We start from the raw sequence: 26,163 nt of genomic DNA on the forward strand, positions 1-26,163 counted from the left end.
TTGGGAAAAAAGGATTTCACAAATTATACTTACTCAAAGAGCTCTCGGTCTAGCAGTGCTGGTAAATCATACTCTACAAGCAATTCATAACTATGCCACAGAATTGCTGCTACACAGTGCAAATGAGAAGGAGATGGCATCAAAAGACCATACTCTATTGCTGAAGAATTAGGGCACATGTAGCTCATTCTGCCACTTCTTCTCATAGCAGCCACTCTTGCAGAATCACTGACCCATTTTAACAAGGCCTGAATTCTTAAAAGAAAAAAATAAATTCAAATAACCAACTATACCACAGTGAATATTTAATATGGATAAATACCACTACTACATGTAAGAAATGTAATAAGGAGACTGTTCTCAATAATTTTAATCTAAAATAGGAAAAAAAAGGAATTATACAATTAATAAGGACATAGTAATTCTAATTTTCCAATCTTAAGAAATGAAAATGTTTGAGGAATTCCTATCGTGGCTGAGTGGAAACAAATCTGACTAGTACCCATGAGGACGGCAGGTTCAATCCCTGGCCTTGCTAAGTGGGTTAAGAATCCAATACTGCCATGAGCTGCAGTGCAGGCTGCATATGCAGCTTGGATCTGCAGCTGCTATGGCTGTGGCGTAGGCCAGCAGCTACAGCTCCGATTCGAACCCTAGCCTGGGAACCCCCATATGCCCTGGGTGGAGCCCTGAAAAAAGAGAAAAGAAAAATGAAGAAGAAAATGTCTGAGATAACTTTAGTGTAATTCAGCAAATAAACGCTGGTAAATTCTTAACTCACTTATGACAAAATACATGAAGAAACACAGCTTAACAAACTCATTTTCTCCTCTGAATTTTCACTCATAACACATCCACGTAACATAAAGCAGTGATCCAGGGCCAATTTTCCTTATGCAGCATCTCATGCAATAAAGCATGATTCACAACTCTGGCCTCCAAGTATTAAATACTAGTAGCAGCCAGCCACTCTTCCTCATTCTGACAACAGAATAGCCCCAATAAGTGTACTTTTCGAGCGCTATCCTACTCAGTTCCCTAGAGCTGAGGATCACAAAATGAGACTAAAACACTTTTAAAGCAATAATGCTTTGGAGATTGTATTTTTCTATTTCATCTCATTTCATTTTATGGCCACACCTGTGGCATATGGAAGTTTCCAGGCTATGGGTCGAATTGGAGCTGTAGCTGCTGGCCTACACCACAGCCAAAGCAATTCGGGATCCCAGCCATGTCTGTGAACTACACCACGGCTCATGGCAACGCCAGATCCTTTAACCCACTGAGTGAGGCCAGGGATCAAATCCAATTCCTCATGGATCCTAGGCAGGTTCATTACTTCTGAGCCACAATAGGAACTCCTGGAGTTTTTATTTTTAAAGAGGGATAGGGAGTGTATAAGATCTATTTCACACTCTCTATCCCTTTATTTCACACTTAAAACACTGTATTTATCTTTATTTAAAAAATTTTTTTTTGTCTTTTTGCCATTTCTTGGGCCACTCCCACGGCATATGGAGGTTCCCAGGCTAGGGGTTGAATCGGAGCTGTAGCTATTGGCCTACACCAGAGCCACAGCAACACGGGATCCGAGCCCTGTCTGCAACCTACACCCCAGCTCACGGCAACGCCAGATCCTTAACCCACTGAGCAAGGCCAGGGATCGAACCCGCAACCTCGTGGTTCCTAGTCGAATTTGTTAACCCCTGAGCCATGATGGGAACTCTCTATCTTTATTTTGTTTTTAAATGTCTAGTTTAGAGTTCAAGATTCTTTGCTTCAGGATAAGAGACATAGGAATTAGAAGATATATAAATACTCAATCCTCTCTCTACCTCGTTGGACTAAAATTCTTCATTTTCATATAACAGGAAATAAAGACAAGTCTTAGAAAGGGAAAGGAGATGAGGCAATCCGGGAAGAGTAAAATTTTCTACAGAGCAGCCAACCATCTTGTCATTAACATCAGTTCTGAAACGTTTTAAAATATTTACATTTGCATTATACAGAGAAAAAAAATCTTAACTGCAATTTTCTTATGATAAAACATTTAAAAATTAAATAATCATAAGATATTTCAAGAAACTATTCTAGAAAAGTATTTAGCACATAATTTTAATATATTTTTTAATCCTCTAACCATTATGGTTCTAATTTGGCACAGATTCTTATTTACTTTGTCAAAAAATACTCTCACCATAATTCCCATATGGCTCAGCTGGTTACGAACAGGATGAGTATCCATGAGGATGCGGGTTCGATCACTGCCCTTGCTCAGTGGGTTAAAGATACGGCATTGCTATCAGCTGTGGTGTAGGTCACAGATGTGACTTGGATCCCACATGGCTATGGCTGTGGCTATGGCTGGGAGCTGCAGCTCCAATTTGACCCCTAGCCTGGGAACTTCCATGGGCCGCAGCAAAAAAAAAAAAAAAAAAAAAAAAAAAAAAAAAAATCAACCTACTTTTAAATATAATATAGTTTCTCATATACTTTATATAAAACAAAAAACTTCATGGAAAGGAAGTAAGCCTGTTTAATATTTTGACATTATCCTGGGGAAACTAATTTGTTAAATATTTCCTTTAATTTTTTTACTTTGTTAAATATTTCCTTTAATTTTTTTTTTTTTTAATTTGGTCTTTTAGGGCTACATCTGCTGTATATGGAAGTTCCCAGGTTAGGGGTTGAATCAGAGCTGTAGCCACTGACCTACACCACAGCCACAGCAATGTGGGATCCAAGCTCCTTCTGCAACCTACACACAGCATGGCAATGCTAGGTCCTTAACCCACTAATTAAGGCCAAGGATCGAACCCGTGTCCTCATAAATACTAGTTAGGTTTGTTACTGCTAAGCCACAAAGGGAATGCCCTCCTTTTAAGTATTTTAATTCAGGGAACAAGAAAGCAGTGAGCCCAAAATAAATGGAAGCTATTACATTATCAGTACTAAATAACAATTTTTCTGAGATGCCTTCACTGCCTGTTACTCTAATTCATAACTTCAGGAGTCTGACCTACATAATTCTTTGCTTGTGAGCAATGATGCTCTGTGTCTCCACAACCCTGAGGGTACAAGATCAACTGAATTAACTAGATCTCTCCAGAAACCAGTACAATGCCAGGCATATAGCAACTACTCAGTAAATAGCTACAAAATGAGTACCTGATCACCAAATATTAATAATCTGTTAAAAATTTGTTAGGCAAGACATTTAAATCAAATGATATCATTTTAATTACAAATTAATCTAAGTATTAAAAGATATTAATTGGATGTAAAATACAATATACTTAAAGGATATTAACTCAGGAAACAATCTCCAGCATAAAGATTATTTATGTTACTTATAGAATCACACAATCAATATAGTCTCCTGATATAGATGATATACACAAAACCAGAGAATGCCAGAGCATCACTCAAAAATTTATCAAGAAAAACATTATAAAAATACGTGGAGTCTTTATCAATTTGGAAGTAGAAGACATTAAGGAAGAACTACATTAGTAAAATTCATCTAAAATGACCTGTACTGGGAGTTCCCATCGTGGCGCAGTGGTTAACGAATCCGACTAGGAACCATGAGGTTGCGGGTTCGGTCCCTGCCCTTGCTCAGTGGGTTAACGATCCGGCGTTGCCGTGAGCTGTGGTGTAGGTCGCAGACGCGGCTCGGATCCCGCGTTGCTGTGGCTCTGGCGTAGGCCGGTGGCTACAGCTCCGATTCGACCCCTAGCCTGGGAACCTCCATATGCCGTGGGAACGGCCCAAGAAATAGCTAAAAAGACAAAAAAAAAAAAAAAAAAAAAATAAAATGACCTGTACTGAAAGATCATTAAACATTTAGGTGAAACATTCAGATATTATTTACTTGCTAGGAGAGTGTTTCACTTTTTTGTAGGAAGCAGTAGGAAGAAAAGAGAATCTAATGAAAAGTTGCCAAAGAATAATATAAATAATAAGAAGTAATCAAAATAAACATAACTACTATTATTAAAAATAGTCCAAGAAACTAATATTACACAGTATTCTTCTATTTCTATCCATTCCTCAAAAGCAATACTAAGAATTCTATTTGAGCCCAAATTCTAATATGTCCAAGTATATGACAATTTGTTTAATGTTCACAAAAATCTCTAGAAGTTACATTATGTGAAGCATACAATATAATCAACAGTCTTAGCTTAATTTTTATGAAAAGATCTAAAAAGAAAGCATTACAGGTAACATTCACTACATGTGACTGTATGTGTGTCCTCATATGAAAAATGAGATATCATATACCTGTCTTTTGTTCCAGGATCCTGAGTGGTTCCAAGCTGATAAAGAATATCTATTGTAGAGTCAGAAGAGAGTCCATTCAGTCTTCCAAAAAGTAAAGGGCTATTCAAATCTTGCAACAGAAAATCAAAAGGAAAATTTTGCTAAATAAGCAAATGGGATGAGAAGATCTGCTCAATTTAATCTTAAATTATTCATTAAAAATAACTTCTGAAAATTTCAACAACAAACTCACTCCAAAAATAATGAAGCCACCATGGAATTTCAAAAACAGAATTAATCACAGACACGACATAGTTCAACCATCAATACTTTGCAGATACGTAAAAATTAAATTATCGAAATTAATTGGCACCTGTAGGGTCACTTCCCGATGCTGCACAATTTCTCAGAAGAATGTCTATAAGCTTCAGGCCAATTCTAGTAGACTGTAGTCCTATCTTTACAAGCACAACCTCAATGTTGGGCGAATGCATTCCACAGTACGGAGACATCAATAAGGCGGCGCAAGTCTGTAGCAGATTAGCAGTAGGTGCAGCTGCACTTGCCATCATTCCTTCCAGATCACTTATGTGAGTAAGGCAATGATGCAATAACCGTAACCATCCAATACTGAAATACACAACACAAAATGGCCTATATGACGAATCAAGTAGCTCAAATTACTTCAGGGGTAAAACAAAATTTCTCAAAGATCAGTATGTTGTATTTCATGAGTAGCACCAATCTGTGTTTAAAAAAATGTTTTTAGAATACTGTAATAGAGTTGCAAAACTGTAAAATCTTGGCAGCTTGAGAATAAAAAAGAAACTTAAAATTTTCTTATCAAGAAAAACTCACGGAGTTCCTGTCGTGGTGCAGTGGTTAACGAATCCGACTAGGAACCATGAGGTTGCCGGTTCGGTCCCTGCCCTTGCTCAGTGGGTTAACGATCCGGTGTTGCCGTGAGCTGTGGTGTAGGTTGCAGACGCGGCTCGGATCCTGCGTTGCTGTGGCTCTGGCGTAGGCCAGTGGCTACAGCTCCGATTCGACCCCTAGCCTGGGAACCTCCATATGCCGCGGGAGCGGCCCAAAGAAATAGCAAAAAGACAAAAAAAAAAAAAAGAAAAGAAAAACTCACAATAAAACTAGTCTATACAATTTTCAACTATCAAGAAATTATTTTATCAGAAGAATGCAAATTAAAGGATATATTCAGGTCCTTCTTTCATTGGCTAGTTTGTATGGTTCAAATCTAACCCTCTGCTGACTGGCAATTTAGGCATTACCATATAAGACCAGGCGCCTGTCTATACAGTCAGGTTCAGATGTACTCTTGGGGATGGGCATTTGGAAATGCTGTACAACACTACAATCCAAAGAACTAAAATCCACACCAACCTATACCACATGGAGGATCATCTCAAGGATTAAACACACATAAATCTTAATTCTGGAGTTCCCGTGGTGGCTCAGTGGTTAACAAATCCGACTAGGAGCCATGAGGTTGCGGGTTCAATCCCTGGCCTCGCTCAGTGGGTTCAGTGGGTTAAGGATCCAGCGTTGCCGTGAGCTGTGGTGTAGGTCACAGACGAGGCTTGGATCCCACATTGCTGTGGCTCTGGCGCAGCACAGCAGCTACAGCTCCGATTAGATCCCTAGCCTGGGAATCTCCGTATGCCGTGGATGTAGCCCTAGAAAAGACAAAACACACACACACACATTTTAATTTTAACCAGCCTCAGGGTTCTGCTTCTACATAATTATTACTTAATAAAATTATATTATACAGATATCTACGGATCAAAGAATTTCTAAACTCTAAAAAAGAAAGAAACCACAGAATAGATAATTGCACAAGAAGCACAGAAAGGTTTCTCTTAAGAACGAAGAACCACATACCTTGTTTTGGATACCTGATCTTCAGATGGAAGAAAGGGATTATTAACTGTTGCTGAAGAAGTGGTACCAAAAGCGGTGAGGCCCAGTAATTTAATTTGTGAAAGGCCTAATGTGCTGGCATCTCGTGGACGATGGAGTCTAAGGCAGACAGCCGAAGCTACCTCAGCTTTTACAAGCTGAATTTTTATGTAGGTGAGACCACTTGTGACAACAGGAGTGGATAATGGTAGCATATTTACCCCATCTGCACTTACTTCAACAGACACTGAGGAGGGGCAGGCTACAGCAAGAGAAAATTGAATAATTACTAAAGGAAAAAGTAAACTAGAGTTCATATTTTAGTGTAAATCCATTATAAACTTGTAAAAAGAATATGTATACACCAAATCATACTGTCACTGACTTTCACCATAACTGATTTTGCAGCTATCATATGAAATGCACAGCATAATAAAAATTGTATTTAAAATCTTCTAACATTCACCTAAAAAAAGAGAGCAATTGAAGATATGGAATCCACATGTTCTTAATTCTCTCTAAGAAAATAAAAGCAAAAACAAATAGGCAATCACGCTATTAATTTCTACTTTACTCAGAATTATCACCAACAAATATGGGACATTTGATTAATATGCTATGGTTTACTACTGTAAACAATTGGGAAGAATGTAATAAGAAAAATCTTTGTCACACATTCATTTCACTACTACCATGTTGCTACTATTTTATTTTTTTATTTTAAATGTAGCTATACTGAGAAATTGCTTTTGCCTCTAATCTTTGTTTCCCCTTTTTAAAATTTAAACAAACGTCCAAAATACTTAAAAATAAAATCATTTCTTGTTAAAATTTAAGGAGGCCCAATGAAGTAGCTGCCATGTGAAAATTACTTCTTTTTCACAAACATGGAAGCCATATAATAAATATATTTGTCAGCTAAAACACTCTCTGAACTTGGACTTTACTTTAATTTTTTTTTCAGGATAAATTACCACTTTTAATATAATTGCCTCTAGTGTTTTCATACTTTTATACATGGTTGTACGAACTTGGATTTTAATATCAACTAGAGAATGAGGAAATGACTTTTTTTTTTAATTTCCACTGGAACACATGATAAGTTCAGTTTCTGCACCAATCCAGTAATAAAAACCAAAATTATTAGGCATATTTATATTAGAGAACACTTAACCTACAGATTTTTTTAATTACGTGCAGTTTGTCATTATACCATTCTTCCTGTCCCAATTCTTATGTGCAAATTCTGGCCATACTCCAAAGCCATCATTCACATGAATCACTTTCTCCTTCCGAATCAAAGCAGTTTCTTCCTCATCTTGGATTATCCCTCAAGTCTTACACTGACCTATACTGCACAGTGGAATAGTTATCTTTGACCTACTAAAATAAAACACTGTGGATTAACCTATTTTTCTTCTGTAATTTTGTTGTTGTTGTCTTTTCTAGGGCCGCACCTGTGGCATATGGAAGTTTCCAGGCTAGGGGTCAAATCGGAGCTGTAGCTGCCAGCCTACGTCAGAGCCACAGCAACATGGGATCCGAGACACACTTGTGACCTACACCACAGCTCACGGCAATGCCAGATCCTTAACCCACTGAGCAAGGCCAGGGATCAAACCCGCAACTTCATCGTTCGTAGTCAGATTAGTTAACCACTGAGCCACAACAGGAACTCCTCTTCTATAATTTGTACTCACTATATCTATTTTAGTCTAATATGTTTACATTCCACAACTATATTAGCATATAATAATAATCCAGTCTTGCAAATAAGTGGAAAAATTATTATTTTGAATATGCCAACGGTCTAAAAAATTTCACCATTTCTTCACTAAATTATTGAGGGACCTATGATAGCAATAGGAATCAATTAATGGGCGTTTCTGCAGTGGCTCAGTGGGTTAAAATCCAACTGCAGTGGCTGGAGTCCCTGCAGAGGTGCAGGTTTGATATCTGGCCTGGCTCAGTGAGTTAAAAGATCTGGTTGCTGCAGCTGCAGTGCAGGTCACAGCTGTGGCCAGGATTCAATCCCTGGCCTGGGAACTTCCACATGCCACCTGTATGGCCATTAAAAAAAAAAATAATAATAATAATAATAGAATTGATCAATGAAGATAAACAAATGTGACAATTTCAATAATTCTTGGAAATTATTAAATTTATATTGAGAGAATTTGGGGACCATCATGAATGACAAATAGTACTTTATATTCATTCATGAACATGTGAAGGAGTTCCTTGCTCCTCTGAACGTGTAACTCATCTTCTATAAATTATTTTCAATTATTTACCTTGCAAAGGTACAACAAAATGTATTCAATGAAAAAGCCTCAAATGAATGACACTCAAAATGTTAAAAATTAAAAATCAAAAATTTTTAAATATTATAATAAAAATTCTTTAGAGATGTATTTATCTTACAGTAGGGAGGGGAACTATGCTAATTTCACATTACAAAGCTAGGATTGAGGACTAGGCTAGAAAAACTAAGGCTGCTATCTACAGTTGCATAAACTAACTCATTTCAACTTGATACTACAGATTAATAAATCTGGAAGAAGAGGACAGGTAAAATAGTAACTAGAATGTATCTGTTTACATTTCATCATACACTCTGTTTCAGGGGAATAGCCACAGCAATTCATTTCATGGGAAATGATTCAGTGGTAATGTTTAATATTATTAAAAACTATCCAAAATTAAGCAATCTGTAAATCATATCTAAGTGTATCACTGTTTGCTAAATATTTTTCTTATTTTTAAGTGTTTCTATGTTATAGTTTTTTTCTATGATGAATCTTTACAAAAAATATTACTCACTTGCAAGAGATGCAAGGTGAGGCTGGATATGTATCTCTTTAAGGAGCACTGCTGCAGGAAGGTGAATGGTAAGGTCGCACCAAGCCTCCTCTGGCAGAAAGATGTAGGACCAAGCAGCAGAGCGAGCTCTTCTATGGGGTGGTGTGGCCTGCAAGAGCACCTCAGCTGGCTGGGCAGTAGGGCTGCTAGATGTGATTGTACCTACACAGGATATTTTAAATAAAATTAAAACTTGCAAAAGAAACTCAAGAAAGCATCAAAAACTATTCAAATTGTAATACTAGAAAAATCAGCTAAAAACATGAATATTTCATACTATGAATATATAGTACACTTAGCACAATTTGTCACAGTATTCACAAAACGTTTAAGGACAGTCCACAGTCAACTGGCAAGGTGACGAATTCACTGTTAACTGCTGTCTAATTTCTCTATACTCACATGTCAAAAGAAAACTAAACTAGCAACAAATTTAGCACAATATTCTCAATGATTTCAATAAATAACAATGTCCAACATAGGCTTCAATTTGAAAATAATCACCTTTATTCTAAATTGTCAGTATTCATGAGTTAGAAATATGAAAAGAAAAAAATAAAAAGAAACTAAGTATTCTGGGAAAAAATGATGATCAGAAAATATCACTCAAAATAAGAAGGAACAAGTCCTTTAAAACTGATTAACATTTACAGTGAAAACTGACATAAGAAACTACTAGTTTCATAAATTGTGCTTCCATTTAAACTCAGAAATAAGAACAAATTTCACTACTAAAGAACAATTAAAAACTTTCTTCTGATGAATAGAATGTTTGGAAAACCAATACCTTTAATATCAATGTGTTATAATATCATTTTAATCACCTACTTATCAACTCACTTTGACAATATTTGCTTCATACAAGCTAATTAACTACTACATAAATTCATAGCCCTAAGATGTAATGATTTTTTTCTTACCCAAAGGTGCAAAATTATGGATTCCTTCTGCATTGTCAGGCTCAGAAGCTAGTATTCTTGTTTTCAAGGTGCTGTCAACAGCTTTATTTGGACCAGAGTCAAGAAATTTCATAATGGTTGATACCATACTTCTTGCAGTGTTTACAATAGCCCTTGTACTAGTAACCATGTTGTTGCAAATGAGCTGAACACCACCTAAATTTACAAAGAATACTAAATGAAAATTTATCTTAAAAAAGATGACTTAACATTGAGTGACCTTTCACAGACTACAAAAATAACATAATATACTACCAAATGATTACATTTAAGTGACAGTTTTGAAGATTTTATCTTACCCATGTCATGGAATGCTTTCAAGGCGTCACTAGTATCCAGTACTCTCAAAATGAACCACAATAGTGGTTCAGATAACTGGCAAGTAGCAAGAGAGCCCTACAAAAAACACATAAATACTGTGATCTTAAAAAGTGGTAATTCCCTGCCAAATAGGACCACCAAACTTCTTACTGAATGTTATTATTCTTTTACAGTTAATTACTATAAAATGGCAACCTGAGCCTAAGTAACTAAATATAAAATGTCTGCCAAAATACTTAAGCAAATCTTACCTGAATCAAAAAGGAAGTACATAGTCTACACTCTGAACTCAGTATTTTTTGTGTCTGTCCTTTCCTATTATCATTTTCTTTCTTTCTTCTTATGGCCATACCCACATCTGAGCCACAGCTAGCAATTTAAGCAACACCTGCCTGAGATGACACCAGACCCTTTAACCCACTGCACAGGGCTAGGATCAACCCCAAGCCTCTGCATCAACCTGAGCCACTGAAGCCAGGTTCTTAATCTGATGCATCACAGCGGGAACTCTAACCTATCATTTTAAATTAACACTCATTGATTTTGCTTTCCATTAGATAGTACTTTCATTTAAAAATGCATCCCTCTCAAATATCTTTGTATCTTTCAATGGAGAAATATATATATATACACACACACACACACACACACACACACACACACACACCCATGCAATGTATATTTATGAAAATAATTACATACTGACAAATATACGCTGACATTATGTGAAGATTCCTTAAAAATTGTCTTAAAATCTGCTTTTGAAAAAAATGGTAAATGGACCAGAAGTTAAAATAATCATATTAGTTCCTAAAAGCTTATTTTTTTAAAAGGAAAATTAAAAAGGAATAATATTCTAACCTGTTTTCCTTTAAAATTACTCTAACCCCTTTTAATCCAAAGGAAACTAAATATGTAACTTATGCTTGAAAAAAATACTAACATTAAATTTTCATATGTAACATCTATGAAGAACATTTTGGTATTCACTATGCTATTTTTAGGGAAAAGGATAACTACTTCTTAAAACAACAGAAAGAAAACCTAAAATCTAAAAATACGTCAAGGAGTTCCTGTCGTGGCGCAGTGGAAACGAATCCAATTAGGAACCATGAGGTTGCAGGTTCAATCCCTGGCCTCGCTCAGTGGGTTAAGGATCCGGCGTTGCCGTGAGCTGCAGTGTAGGTTGCAGACTCAGCTCGGATCTCGGATCTCTCGTTGCTGTGGCGCTGGTGTAGGCTGGCAGCCACAGTTCTGACTGGACCCCTAGCCCGGGAGCCTCCATATGTCGCAGTGCGGCTCCCCCTCCCCCCAAAAAATGTCAAAAATTTTCTTCTTACATCACTATAGTCATCTCTGACAATTTCAAGGAAACTTCCTCTCCAACTTCTAATCTGTAGTTCTCACCTGCTGACTCTGTTCATCTTCCAACATATAACTATAATATTCTGTCTCTGTCTTACAAATAATTCTCTACTTCCATTGCTAGAAACTACTTAAATTATTGAAACTGATGCTGGGTTGAACTTACCTGTCTGCCCATATATCCACAGGCCATGTAGGTTAAAATTGGCTGTAACATCATATGAACTGTAGAAGCTTTTTTACTAAGGGTTGTCAGTATGGTAAATAATCCATCTCCAACTGATATGGCATCTAAGCCACCATGAAAGTTTTCATGTTTGGTGAGATGCAATCCACTTGCTCCTGGTTTAAATAAAAATATTACACATTTCTTTAAAAGTATGTCTTTAAAAACCAATAAAAATTAAAATAGAGAAACTTAAAATCCATTTTTCTCCCAAAGCACTGAAGGACAGGTACATAACAGCTATGTGTATATACATATCACACATATCTAGAAATTAAAATACTTATCATAACAATCAGCAGAGCATTTTTTCATTATCTTTTTATAGGAGGTATCTCTACTATCAATAACAACAAAAAGAAGTTGCTCTACTACATGTAGGAGGGACACTTTACATATCAAGAAAAGGAGAGAAAAATGTGGTATTTTTATGCAACTATACTTCAAAACTCTTAATCAAAAAGAAGATATGATTGTTTCTATTTCATGATGGAAGAAAAACTAACAAGCAAAAGTACATCAGGAATATATTTTGTCACTATTTATAAGAGTACAATTAGTTTAAAAATTAACACAATCTATTAGCTCTCAAATAGGTAGAAAGGTAAAACAATATAAAAATTGTACACTGATCTATGTGTCATAGAAGCAGTTACCCTTTGAACAAAATTTTATATTTCACTTTCTGAACTATAAATAAGTAAACAGCACTCATTCCCTAATACAAAATTGGATGTGAAATTTTTCATCTTTAAAATGTTAGAGATATGTGACTACAAATTATGCACTTAAAGGACTGATTTTTTTCTTTTTAATTTAGTTAAGTACTACTGCTCTTGTTAGCATTTTCCAATTTTTAAAAAATTCACGCTTCAAAAATTTCAGTACTTCAATTTCACTTACTGATTGAAGCTGCTCTATAAATGCTTTCACTAATAAAAATCAGTCACGCTAAAAAGTTTACAAAAAATAGCCCTGAACTACAAAGTAAAAAGAAAAAGAATACATTGGTAAAGAAAAGAGATACAGTAGTAGACACAAGCATAAGATGAATATTCTCAATACGTACCAATTATCATCGCCATGGCACTGCTATTACACAGGCCCAGAGCAGACAAAATCTGGCTCATAATCTGTTGGTTGGCTAAGACTAAGTCAGCGACATATGCAGGTGATCCTTGAATACTACTACTGCTTCCATTACCATCTTTGCCTCCTGAAACTTTTTCTTCATCTGAAACACTGTCTGTCGTATTGGTGGTCACAGACACTCTTGCACTGTATTCCCTATTGCCCGAAAGAGGTAGCTGTACTAAAATGTTAACCAGCTTTAACAAATCAAACATGAGTTGATCTCTTGTCATTTCACCACAAACTGCTTTTGCATCACCTGGACGAATAAGGTTGGCAAAGAGTCCCCCAAAGCATGCTCGAGCACCCACTGAGCTATCTGATCCGCTTCGAGACATTACTTTGTCTGAACAAGTGATATAGTGGTGCACTAAAAAGGTGACAGACTCTATCACAGCAGAAATAGTACTAACTGAAACAACTTCAAAATTCTGCTCCAGAGTAAATTCTAAGAGCTTTACTTGGGCATCAAGAGGTCCTTGGCCTGTCTGGAATGCACCCCTGTAGAAAAAGAGAAGGGATAAAAAATGAATCCATTTTAAATTGTTTGAAAGGAGCAAATACCACAATTCAAGAAAGACACACAATAAATAATTCATGGTATTCACTATGTCATTTTGTAGCAAACAGTTCCCATCTCTTTCCTGAGTCCTCACTGTTCTCACCTCCATTTTATTATACAAAATAAAAAATGACTTTCCTTCCAAATAGAAAACTTAAGGAAAAGTAAATCAAGGAAGTGATTTTGAAGCTACAGATTACAATATTTATATATCACAAGGCACTCATAATGAAAGAGCTCTGGTTTTTTACAACCTGAAAACATTTCCTCCCAATTTCAATTTTCAAAAAATAAAAATCAATCAAATAATTCCTTTTGTTTGTTTGCTTTTTAGGGCCATACTCACAACATATGGAGGTTCCCAGGCTAGGGGTCGAATCCAAGCTGTAGGCGCTGGCCTGCACCACAGCCGCAGCAATGTGGGATCGGAGCTGCGTGTGCAACCTACACCACAACTCATGGCAACGCCATACTCTTAACCCACTGAGCAAGGGCAGGGATTGAACCTGTATCCTCATGGATGCTAGTCAGATTTGTTTCCACTGAGCCACGATGGGAACTCCAAAACTAATTTTTAAAGAGTAATGTCATCTACAAGTGATTTTAACCATTTTTTTAAATACACATTTAAAAATTTTAATTTATGGACAATTCCAGAAAAAAATAAGTAACAGAAATGGTAACAGCTTTAACCTCTTCCTGATATTAACAGAGATTTTTAAATAATCAAACATACTAGAATTTAGTTTGTTCATCATGCAGTTTAAATAAGATGATACTGTTTATATTTCATTAAATTTTTCTCAGAGTTCCCTTCATGACTTAGTGGTTAACAAACCCAACTAGTATCCATGAGGATGCAGTTCGATCCCCGGCCTCGCTCAGTGGGTTAAGGATGCAGTATTGCCGTGAGCTGTGGTATAGATTACAGAAGTAGCTTGGATCCCAGGTTGCTGTGGCTGTGGCGTAGGTCAGTAGCTATAGCTTCAATTCAACCCTGAGCCTGGGAACTTCAGCCCTAAAAAAGCAAAAAAAAAAAAAAAAGTTTCTCTCCAAAGTAGTACTGGATTTTACAAAATGTCTTAGAGTAAGATGAAAATGATTCAATAATATGACATATAATATTGAAACGTTCATGCATCTCAAGCATCATGGTCACAGTTTATTGTTTTTAACCTACTGCCTGACCTTGGTAATACATTTCTCATGAGATTAGTATTTTTCGTTTTTAAGCTATCTTTTTCAGGTTTTATCCAACATAGGTTTCAAATAAAACTCACTGGTAGCTTTAAATCTCTATCTGTACTGTAGAACAATTTAAACAGCATCAAGTAAATTTCACCTAGAAGGTATGTAATTACTAATCTATGAATCCAATATTCCTTTTACGATAGAAAGATCTTAATATCTGAGAGAGCCATAAAGAAATGAAATGAAGACCATCAGGAAACACACCAAATAAATCCTTTCATCTTTTTTTGTTTGTTTGTTTTTTAGGGCCATACCTGCAGCACAGTTCCCAGGCTAGGCACTGAATCAGAGTTGTAGCTTCTGGCCTTCGCCATAGCCGTAGCAAGGCCAGATCTGAGCTGTGTCTGTGCCCTACACCACAGCTCACCGCAATGCTGGATCCTTAACCCAGAGAGAGGCCACGGATCAAACCTGTGTCCTCATGGATACTAGTCAGATTCGTTTCCGCTAAGCCATGACAGGAACTCCAATTCTTCCTTCTTAAATCCTTCACTATCCTCTTGCTTATTTGTTCCCGTATAAATCCCCAACAAATGATAAGAGAAAATTTATTTGAAGGATTATCTAGTGTTACTATATTAGGAATATATGTACACACTGAAATTTACCTTTCTGTTGAAAGTATATGAATTAGCTTGAGTAAAAATTCACTGAATATCTGAGGACATGTTGAAGAAAGATGCACTTGTAATCGGGTAAGAAATTCTTGCATAGCTTGAGTAGCTGTTGGACCAACCTGAAAAAAAATGAAATTCTATTGAAAACTGCTTACTGATCCCATTTACCAGAATTGTTCATTTAAAAAGAACTGAATGTTCAAAAATCAAGTGATGTTCCCTTTTGGTGCAGCAGGTTAAAGATCTGGTGTTGCTGCAGCTGCGCAGCAGGTCGCAACTGCAGTATGGGTTTGATCCCTGCCTCAGGAACTTCCACCTGCTACAAATGTGGCCAAAAAAAAGAGAGAGAAACAATCAAGTGTTAAGAACCATACAGCTGTAAATTTTCAATAGCAGAACAAAAATATTTAAGTGATAGCAGGAAAACAATTAATTTTTAGATCTTGATTTTTTTAATTGAAAATTACATATTCTATTGTCAATATTTTTTCACTATGGTTTATGACAATTTAATTAGGTTTATTTAGTTCAATATAGGAAAAGATTAACCTGAATTACAAAGGAAATATCTTTAGAATGCTTTCAAGAGTACAAAGAACTTACGTATTGATTTTCATCAACAATCTTACTAATCATCCCATTCCGAAACAAAAGAACTCAGAGGGATCAAGTGATCCACAAAAGGTCATGCTTCTTTGTATTGATTTTCACAAACAATCTTAGTAATTATCCCATTCCAAAACAAAAGAACTAAGACTCAGAGAGATTAATTAAGTGATCCATAAAAGGTCATGCTTCTTTGTTTTGTTTTGTTTTTGTTTTTTAGGGCCGCACACATGGCATATGGAAGTTCCCAGGCTAGGGGTCTAATAGGAGCTACAGCTGCCAGCCTACGCCACAGCCACAGCCATGCCAGATCCAAGCTGTGTCTGACCTACACCACAGCTCATGGCAATGCTGGATCCTTAACCCACTGAGTGAGAGCAGGGATTGAACCTGCAACCTCATGGTTCCTAGTCAGATTCATTTCTGCTGCACCATAATAGGAACTCCTTCTTTTTTTTTTTTTTTTTTTTAATGGCCACACTCACGGCATATGGAAGTTCCTGTGCTAGGGATTAACTTTCAGCCACAGCAATGCCATGTACATTAACCCACTGTGCTGGACCAGGACCAAACCTGTACCTCCACAGTGACCCAAGCCACTACAGTTAGAATGAGAACTCTGCTGCACCACAACAGGAACTCCAAAACATCAGGGTTCCATAGATTAGAAGAGCAAATACTGAAGTAGTAAATGGGGGAAAAACAACCCTAGAAACAAAAAACTCTACAGAGTTAAAAACAAACCTCTATCAACTCATAAAAAAACTGCTTTCCCAAACTTCTATTTCATCAATGAAAAAAATGATACTGAAAACCACACTGAGTGTCCTAAAGAATGTTTGGAATGTTTTCCTACATATCCTTTTATTTGATCCTAATTCAGTATGATCATAAAACCCTAGGAGTTCTGGAAAAATAAAATGCAATGTAATTCTCCAAACCATTTTAAAGTTAGATAAACTTAAAATACTGAGCATATAAATCATAACATTCATAACCAAACTTCTTATATAAGGCCAAATATCTGAGGAAAGCTTGATCTGCAGTAACTTTTACTCTGCCTTAAAAAAAGAAAAAAAGTGGAAAAAATATTACACAGCAGTATGTTCTCTGACAGCTAGGCTCTACCACTAACTAGTTATGTAACTGTGGGCAAAGCAGATAACACATATTTTCTCATTCGTAAAATAATGACACTGGAATTTGATTTCAGGAATCTTCACCTTCCAAATTCATGCAATCTTTATGTGTAATAATCACTTGATAATATGCTTTTGCCTTCTTCGAAACACTGGCCCAACCTAACTACAAGTAGTTTCTTTCTCATTTTTTCCTTGTCTTGTTTTATGATGAACTACAAAATTAGACGTCTTTTCAGGAGTTCCTGTCGTGGTTCAGTGGTTAATGAATCTGACTAGGAATCATGAGGTTTCGAGTTCAATCCCTGGCCTCACTCAGTGGGTTGAGGATCCGGTGTTGCCATGAGCTGTGGTGTAGGTCACAGACACAGCTCGGATCCCTGGTTGCTGTGGTTCTGGCGTAGGCAAGTGGGTACAGCTCTGATTAGATTCCTAGCCTGGGAACCTCCATATGCTGTGGGGTGCAGCCCTAGAAAAGACAAAAAAAAAAAAAAAGTCTTTTCAGAGAGTACTGACTAAATGTATCCAACTGAATTTAAGCACTAAGAGAGGCAGAGACTCAAACAGGGTAATAACTATTTATATCCCTAGCACCTGCAATAGTACATGGACCTAGCATATAGATAAGCACACAGCTAAAAAATAAAAGATAATCTTGAAAGATAATCTTGACTAACATCCATTAAAAAGGTGCTATGAACAATGAATGTATTTTATGTGAAAAGAAATAAATGAAAAATATTTTTATAGTATTTAAAATTTTTCTACACTAAATATTGTATATTTAACACAATATAACAAAAACTTAAACTGATATAAAGGAAATCTGTAGTTATACTAAAATCTTTACAAGCTATGATACCTCTTACTTTTTTCTGAATTAACAAAAAGCAACATTTATTTTTTTCCTTTCAGTTCTGAGATATAACTGACTGTGTACATTTAAAGTGTATAGCATAATGATTTGACTTACATACATCCTAAAATGATTACCACAGTAAGTTTAGAAAACATTTATCATCTCACATAGATATAAAATAAAATAAAACCTTTTTGCTTTGTGATGAGAAGTCTCAAGATTTACTCTCTTAATAACATACAAGACCATTAATTATATTTATCATGTTGTACATTACAATCCTGGTACTCACTTGTCTTATAACTGGAAGTCTTTGCCTTCTGGCTACCTTCAATTCTCCCACCCCCCACCTCTGGCAACCACAAATCTAATCTCTTTTTCTATAAGTTTGTTTGTTTTTGAGGTATAAATCACTGACAACACTATGTTAATTCCTAGCATACAACACAGTGATTTGATATTTCTATAGATTACAAAATGATCATCAAGATACTGCATTATTATTAACTACAAACCCCGCACTGTATATTTTCTACTGGTAACTCATTTATTTTGTACCTGGAAATTTTTACCTCTTAATTTCCCTCACCCATTTCTCTCATCTTCTGCAAACCCCAACCCCTATCTCCATCTCCTATTCTGGAAACCACCAGTCTCTTCTTTATATCTGTAACTCTGTTTTAGTTTTGTTACATTTCTTCATTTGTTTTGCTTTTTAGATTCCACATATAAGTGAACTCATACCACATCTGTCTTTCTGTTTCATTTCACTTAGCATAATACCCTTTAGGTACATTCATTTCATCTTTTGGTTTTGTGTTAAATAAAATATTTAACATTATAAAGTGATTAAGTTAGGTGACTTATCAACATTGATAGTAGAGGTCATTAAATATATTATTTAAAAAAATTTTTTCAGAAGCTCCTGTTGTGGCTCAGCAGGTTAAGGACCTGATGTTATCTCTGTGAGGATGCAGGTTAGATCTCTGACCATGCTCAGTGGATTAAGGATCTGGTGTTGCTGTAAGGTGTGGAACAGGTCACAGATGCAATTAGGATACAGTGTTGCCGTGGCTGTGGTATAGGCCTTAGCTGAAGCTCCAATTCAAACTCTAGCCCAGGAACTTCCATGTGTCATGTGGCTGTTAAAAAAATTTTTCATTCCTAAATTTTTGAAATATTCTCTGACATTCAGGTAGGTATTTATTTAGAATGTTTCCTAAATTATATAAAATTAACATAAAAATATGCATCTCTCTATAAAAATCCAGTAAAATTCCAAGAAAAAACTTACTACCTACTATAATTAAATTGCAATATAGCTATATTATAAATAATTCAAAACATTTTATTACATTGATACATATAAAGCCATCATTTAATACTTTAGCAATGAATATTTAAATTATTTAGATACACTGAGATTTTTCTTTACAAACAAATTTACTGTATGATCTGGGCCTAGCACTGGCTTTCAAAAACCATATTACCTGTGGACTGTGTTGATTTGTTCCATGTGGACTGGTGCCAGAAAGAAATTTCACTAAAACATGAATTAGATTTGGATCTGAAACCAGCAGATGGGCAGTACTCTCCTGAGTTCCAATGGCACTACTGGAACCAGCTATAAAACATTAAAAAAAGAAAAAAAAAAGCTCTCAACAAATGGACCCTGAAACAATGGAAATACAGTATTTAAAACATCTTTTAGTTTCAAGGAAAACCCACATATTACTGGGAGTTAAAGTTTATTAAAAGGATCTGAATCTCTACTTGACTGACTAGGCTCATTATCTATTTTCATTGACCACAGATCTCATGTTTCTCTCCTAATCTGATTGTGAAAAATACCTGGTTTAATATCCAGTATGGGGTCAGGTGGAAAAGAAAATTAAATGCTTACTGCCCTACTGATAAGCCTATTCTTAGTCATTATTCCCCCTTCCAGAAATAGAAATCTACTTTTCAGGCAAATTTTAATCCAGCTTTTAAAGATAAACTGAGACAAAACCTATCCATTTTTGTGTGTTAGCTATAGAAAGGTTGTACGCCATTCACTGATATGCAGACAACACACCAGTTTTCTGAGCTGAATAAAATACCTTTGAGTCAAACCTATCTTCAGTATCACATAGTGATGCTTTCAACCCCATATTTGGAAAATATATGCCAAATGAAAAAATGGAATAGCATTGTAATGCTAAGCAACGATTTGAATTAATACCTTTATCAACGTGACAGTGCTTTCTATTAAATGAAATTAAGCCCAAAGGAAAAGGGGATGAAATCCACCCACCTGCTGTCATAACCTACAGATGGAATGAAGATTTCAATTCACAAATGGCTAGTCCTTGCTCTCTAATATGAACTTTGATCCCTATTTCCCAACAACCTCAAGAATGTCAGATAAAATCTAGACCTAAATGTAAAAAGTAAAACCAGTAAGCATTACAGAAGATAATGTACGAGAGTATCTTTGTGACTTTGAAATAAAGAAAGCCACAGAAAGCAGTAACAGTTCCTTTCTAAAAAGATTAAGAAATTACTATTTTAACTTAAATGAGAAATAAGGGGGGGGTAGAAAACTTAATAGGACTTTAGAATCTAAGAAGAAGCAATGAGGTTCAGTGAATATAAGTTTTAAATGTGAAAAACACAAACCAAGGAATCTAGTCATATATGATCATGAATATTATAGTGGATAAATCATTTTAAAGGCTAAGATACTTTAAAAAGAATAAATAACCAACAGACTAACATTAAATACTTATTTTGTACTCTAAAAGTAATCAATTTTATTTTAACAACTAGGAAAAGTTTCTAAAATATAAAAATATGATTTGAACCTATAACTACAGATACAGGAGAGTATTTATACAATCAAAGTAAAACAGCACAAAAAATAAAATACATTAAGAACAAATTCAGAGACATATTCAAATAAGGATTTAATCATTTTCACACTATACCACTTCTTAGAAAAATCTTTTTAAAGAATCTGATAGTAAGAATAATATATGTCAGAGATTTAAAGGAATAAATGTCTGAACTTACAATTAAGTTGCATGTTTGTCATGAGCGTTAGGCTATGAAGCACAAGGCACCATGTCCGGAGCAAAGTATTGGGATACCAAGCTAACACTGTGAGAAAGCTAGTTATTGATGCTATGTGGAAAAGAGAAAGGGGAAAAATTTTTACTCAGAAAAAGCAAATGTTTACCAAGAATTAAAAACAAAGAAAGTAAATTTTAAAACAATATTATTTTAAAACATCAATTCATTACCTAGTGTCCTCAAAGCATACAAATAAAAGAGTTCCTCATTAAATACAGCTTAATAATTAAGAGTCAATAACATTTTATGTCTAAGTTTTAAAGCTCGCCTCATGGCAAATAAAATAACATGTCGTCACTACAGGTTTGTTGTCCTTTCCAAACTACAGGCATCTCTACTGTAATACAGTATGTTTTTCTGAAATCCTCACATTCTGCAAAACCAAAAAATGATAATAATAGGGCATAATGGAAAAGCAGAGATGGGGTAGACCATTCAAAACCAATGCAACTTCAGAACAAAAGCACAAACTAAAATAATAATTAAATCACTTGCAAGGCCTAGATAAGAAGTACATATGGCAGGTGAAGAAGAAAAAAAAAAAGTTATTAAAAATACACAAACATAATACAGCACCCAGATTGTGCCCTTTAAACACTGTGTATAAATGGCTGATCCCACATCTCAGGCAGGAAATACAGAGTCTGGAACATCTACCACACTAAAATCTAACGAAGATGTAGTTGTGTATTTCACAAAAAACCTAAAGAAGGATCTTACTACTGGCAACCAAAAGCACAATTTAAGCGTCAATAAACATGACTATAACAGAAACACAAGAAATATTTTTAAATTAGACTGTCTTCATTTTGAAAGTTCCTGTGAATTGTTAGTAAGTATAGGCATTGATTATCAGTGCCTATTAACTACACAAAAAAAAGACATGACCTATGAAACTGCTTTTAAAAAACTCACATCAGATTAAGCTCTATATCCCATTTACAGGAAACATAGAGGACATGAGAAGAGATACAAATATTAAAAATCAGGACATAGGGAATCTTAGAAGACAGTCAATTTCTGTGACAAATAACTTTAAAAGAGGATTTTTTAAAAAGACAGATTTAGAGGCATTAAGAAATTAAAATGACTAAATCACATATGGATGCTATGCTAAAAAAAAAAAATTTTAAGAGTTTAGACAACTGGAAATTTGAATATTGACCAAATATCTGATAGTAAGATCTTTTTGACTTTTCTACTCACTCTTGTTTATGTTTAATCTAACACCAAAGGTAAAAAAGTGATGGGAGCAAAATTTATAATAACATTTATACAGTGAAATAGAAATCTAGTAATTAAAGTAGGTCTGGCTTTTGCTGAAACAAGGTAGATTTAAGTAGGACCATTAAGCTGATGAGGCTATCACTAAGGCTGATTGGCCATGTGAGAGTCATGAGTAATGCACATTTCTAGAGAGAAAACACCAGGAATAGATGATTTTTACTTTCTTTAAATAGATTTCTACAGTCAGAGCTGAAGGGTAGTTCTACTCCTGTTGAAAAATATTATTCTAATCCCACTATTCCTACATTACTGCATTTGACAAGGGAAAAAAAAAAAAAAAAAACAAACACAACTTGTACAAGAAACTGACATCCTTCTCCAATTTACCAATTTTCCCAGAAGCTATTTCACATTTTTAAAAAACACCAGGTGCAACAAAAAAACAGCCTATGAACAAGACAATACTTTAAAGAAATACAATGTAAAGTTGAAAAGAATATTGTAGATTTTAGGTCTGTGTTGTACACAGACATATGACAACAGAGATCAGAGAATAAGAGTTTTCTGTTCTCTTTCCTGCTAATTATTAAGTCACTATATTTAAATAGTTTTCTTTGCACTGAAACATTATAATCCTAATGGCAAAGGTATTACTGATCTAATCATTATCTTTTAGCTTATTATTTACGCTAGGTTGATAATTTTCCTTCTAATAAATCTTACCTTGGTTTAATGAAATGACAGGTATTCGATTAGCATTATATAAAAAAATGTCTGCTCCATTTTCTTTGTTTCCCGATGAACTAGAATTTAAACTCAATGTGAGCCACAACTGGAGAAGTGATTCCAACTGAAAAAGAATGAAAATAGAAAGAAAATGTATCTATTATATAATGAAATTCCATTTAAACAAAGATCTCATGTATGAATCCTTGACTAAGAGTAAATAATTTTTCTATTGAATACTTCTTCTGGTTACTTCAATTCAGCTGACAAGCAAACACATCTTAAAATTCTAGATGAAATTTAACTGAATTAAAATTTATAATTTACCTAATATAAATGTTTTACTAAATTTAAAAAAAGTGATTCAAGTCTTTAAATACAGGTATATGTACACTATGTAGCTGACACTAAAGCAGTAAAGCTTAAAATCATAAAAGTTATAAGTGACCTATCACTGAGGAGCTATAGTTAAAGTATCTCCAATATTTTTTCATCTGCATGTAACAAAGAAATAATCCCTGTCTAGTTGAAAATGATCTCCCGTGCTATTTTCATTTTTTACTAGGCTGGAAATATTGTCTAAAAATACACTATTTCTCCTGAAGTCATACCTGAACATGATGGACTTGAAGCATAGAAAAAAGTTTGTTGAAACAAACATTTAACATTGGGACAGATGATAACTGTATAATAAGCTGGTTGGACTGGTTCGCTGCTTGTAAACCCCCTAGAAGTGAATCATCTGTTCCAGTGGGAGACTGTGATACTGAAAATTAAACACAATTATGATTTATACACAAAGTATCAAGAGAAATGTTAGCTAGCTATTAACAAGTACAGATAAGCGAAAACTTTTTTAATAAAACTGCATCAATTAAAATGGTTCAGAGTTACATTATTTGAAAACTTGTTTTTAAAACAGTACTTGAAAATTAAAAGATAAAAAAAGGAGCTCCTGAGATACCACACTGGTCAGAATGGTTATCATTAATAAATCTACAAATAACAAATGTTGGAGAGGGTGTGGAGAAAAGGTAACCCTCCTATACTATTGGTGGGAATGTAAATTGGTACAACCACTATGGATAACAGTATGGAGGTTCCTCAGAAAACTAAATATAGAACTACCATACAATCCGGCAATCCCACTTCTGGGCATACATCCAGACAAAATTTGCATTCAAAAAGATAATGTACCCCTACGTTCACTGCAGCACTGTTTATAATAGCCAAGACATGGAAACAACTGAAATGTCCATCAAAGGATGAATGGATTAAGAAGATGTGATACAAATATACAATGGCATACCACCCAGCTAGAAAGGAAAACAAAATAATGCCATTTGCAGCAACTTGGATGGAACTGGAGATTCTCATACTAAATGAAGTAAGTAAGAAGGAGAAAAGACAAATACCAAATGTTATCACTTATATGGCACAGATGAACCTATCCACAAAAAAGAAATAGACTCTTGGACACAGAGAACAGACAGGCGGTGGCCAAAGGGGAGGGGGAGGAGATGGGATGGACTGGGAGTTTGGGGTTAGTAGATGCAAAATATTACATTTAGAATGGATAAGTAGTGAGGTCCTGCTGTATAGCACAGGGAACTATAGCCAATCATTTATGACAGAACATGATAGATGATAATATGAGAAAAATATATATATATATATAAAAACTGGGTCACTTTGCTGTACAGCAGAAGTTGACAGAACATTGTAAATCAACTATAATAAATTAAACAAGAAGCTCCAGATTCACAGGACTTGTTCACCAAGGGAAAAGAACCTTACTCTCTAGCTTTTTTTTTTTTGGCCCCACCTCCGGCAAATGGAAGTTCCCAGGCCAGGGAGCGAATCTGAGCGGCAGCTGCAACTCTCATCACAGCTGAGGCAACACCAGATCCTTAACCTGAGGTGCCACTGCAGAAATTTCTCTCTAGCAATTTTTATTTTCAGGATTTTTTGTAATTAATAAAAGGGAGGAAAAGAGCAAAAGAGAGAAAAACCCTGCCTAATTATTAGGAAAGTAGTTTTAGAATATTCTAATCTCTAATCCATTGATTGTCAACATTGAGGGCACATTAAAATTGCCTGGGAAGTGTTCAAAAATTGTAATGCAAGGTCACACCAAATATACTCAGGAGGAGTAGAGAAATAAAGTGACTATTTATATGACAAGTTTTTCATATATTTAGAAAGTTTTTAATTAAAAGGGTCACACAGGCCAGCACAGAAAAATAATCAAAAGAACAAATATATTGAAAGCAGAACACTACACCAATTGTTCTGGTTTTTTTCTATACTTCCTAAGGCAAGAAATAAATGAAGATTGCAAGCTGACAGAATTCAGCTTAACAAGGAAGATCTAAAACACAAATATCTCTATTGAAATGGTCTGTGAACTCTTCTTCAGAGGAGAAGGACATGATGAGGTTCCTAGGTTCTAACTAGTATCCCCACACCTTTACTACTCAAAACCATGCTCCAGAGAAGGTGAAGTGATTTGCTAGCCTAAGAAAAATAAAAATATCACTGTCTCCTCAGTACAGCTCCTATTATAAGATGAACAGGCTGCTATCTTAGCTGTACTCACCTGACAGAAGGGGATCTACCCAAATCTAACACAACATCAAAGGTCAGCAAACCATATCCTCCTAATGGCCAAATCTCACAGGCCGCCAGATTCTATGACATGGTTTCTTTAATAGCTGAACCCATTTATTTAGGTATATATTGTCTATGGCTGCTTTCCTGCTACAAAGTCAGATTTGTGGACTTGCTACACACGCTGTATAGCACCTGAAAGCCTAAAATATTTAATACCTGGTCATTTATTATAAAAAGGTTTCCTTCTTTTGATACAGATAATCAGGTAGTAAATCCTGTCAATCCTGCAATTCAATTAGGCCCATTTGGCTGTCATCCTTATCTAGGTCTTCAAGGATGATAAACATGTTACTATTAAAAAACCCACTTTGGAGTTCCCGTCGTGGCGCAGTGGTTAACGAA

General features: G+C 35.3%; 1 protein-coding gene across 47 annotated transcripts in view; it reads right to left on the minus strand.

Annotated features, from left to right (window-relative positions):
* Positions 1 to 26,163, minus strand: part of BIRC6 (baculoviral IAP repeat containing 6) — a 256,491-nt gene that overhangs the window by 86,879 nt on the left and 143,449 nt on the right. For 46 of the 47 annotated variants that reach the window (XR_014842325.1, XR_014842324.1, XR_014842323.1 and 43 more), the window contains 14 exons: positions 23,760 to 23,914; positions 23,146 to 23,272; positions 21,136 to 21,246; positions 19,572 to 19,705; positions 15,469 to 15,596; positions 12,986 to 13,548; positions 11,857 to 12,032; positions 10,304 to 10,400; positions 9,966 to 10,160; positions 9,007 to 9,207; positions 6,166 to 6,445; positions 4,640 to 4,896; positions 4,288 to 4,396; positions 34 to 255 (listed from right to left, as the gene is read on the minus strand). Coding sequence is in view for 42 of the 47 variants with exons in the window: in XM_085019687.1 (XP_084875813.1) it covers positions 34 to 255; positions 4,288 to 4,396; positions 4,640 to 4,896; positions 6,166 to 6,445; positions 9,007 to 9,207; positions 9,966 to 10,160; positions 10,304 to 10,400; positions 11,857 to 12,032; positions 12,986 to 13,548; positions 15,469 to 15,596; positions 19,572 to 19,705; positions 21,136 to 21,246; positions 23,146 to 23,272; positions 23,760 to 23,914 (2,755 nt within the window). In the remaining 5 variants the exon portion in view is untranslated. Of the gene's footprint in view, positions 1 to 33; positions 256 to 1,469; positions 3,534 to 3,822; positions 4,397 to 4,639; positions 4,897 to 6,165; positions 6,446 to 9,006; positions 9,208 to 9,965; positions 10,161 to 10,303; positions 10,401 to 11,856; positions 12,033 to 12,985; positions 13,549 to 15,468; positions 15,597 to 19,571; positions 19,706 to 21,135; positions 21,247 to 23,145; positions 23,273 to 23,759; positions 23,915 to 26,163 lie in introns of those variants that run through there. The other variant, XR_014842326.1, reaches the window with a different exon arrangement.

The sequence above is a fragment of the Sus scrofa genome, chromosome 3 (assembly GCF_054392235.1).
Source record: "Sus scrofa isolate SSC_HxYL_T2T_F1_AM1 chromosome 3, Sscrofa_HxYL_maternal_Yorkshire_Landrace_v2.0, whole genome shotgun sequence".
NCBI lineage: Eukaryota > Metazoa > Chordata > Mammalia > Artiodactyla > Suidae > Sus > Sus scrofa.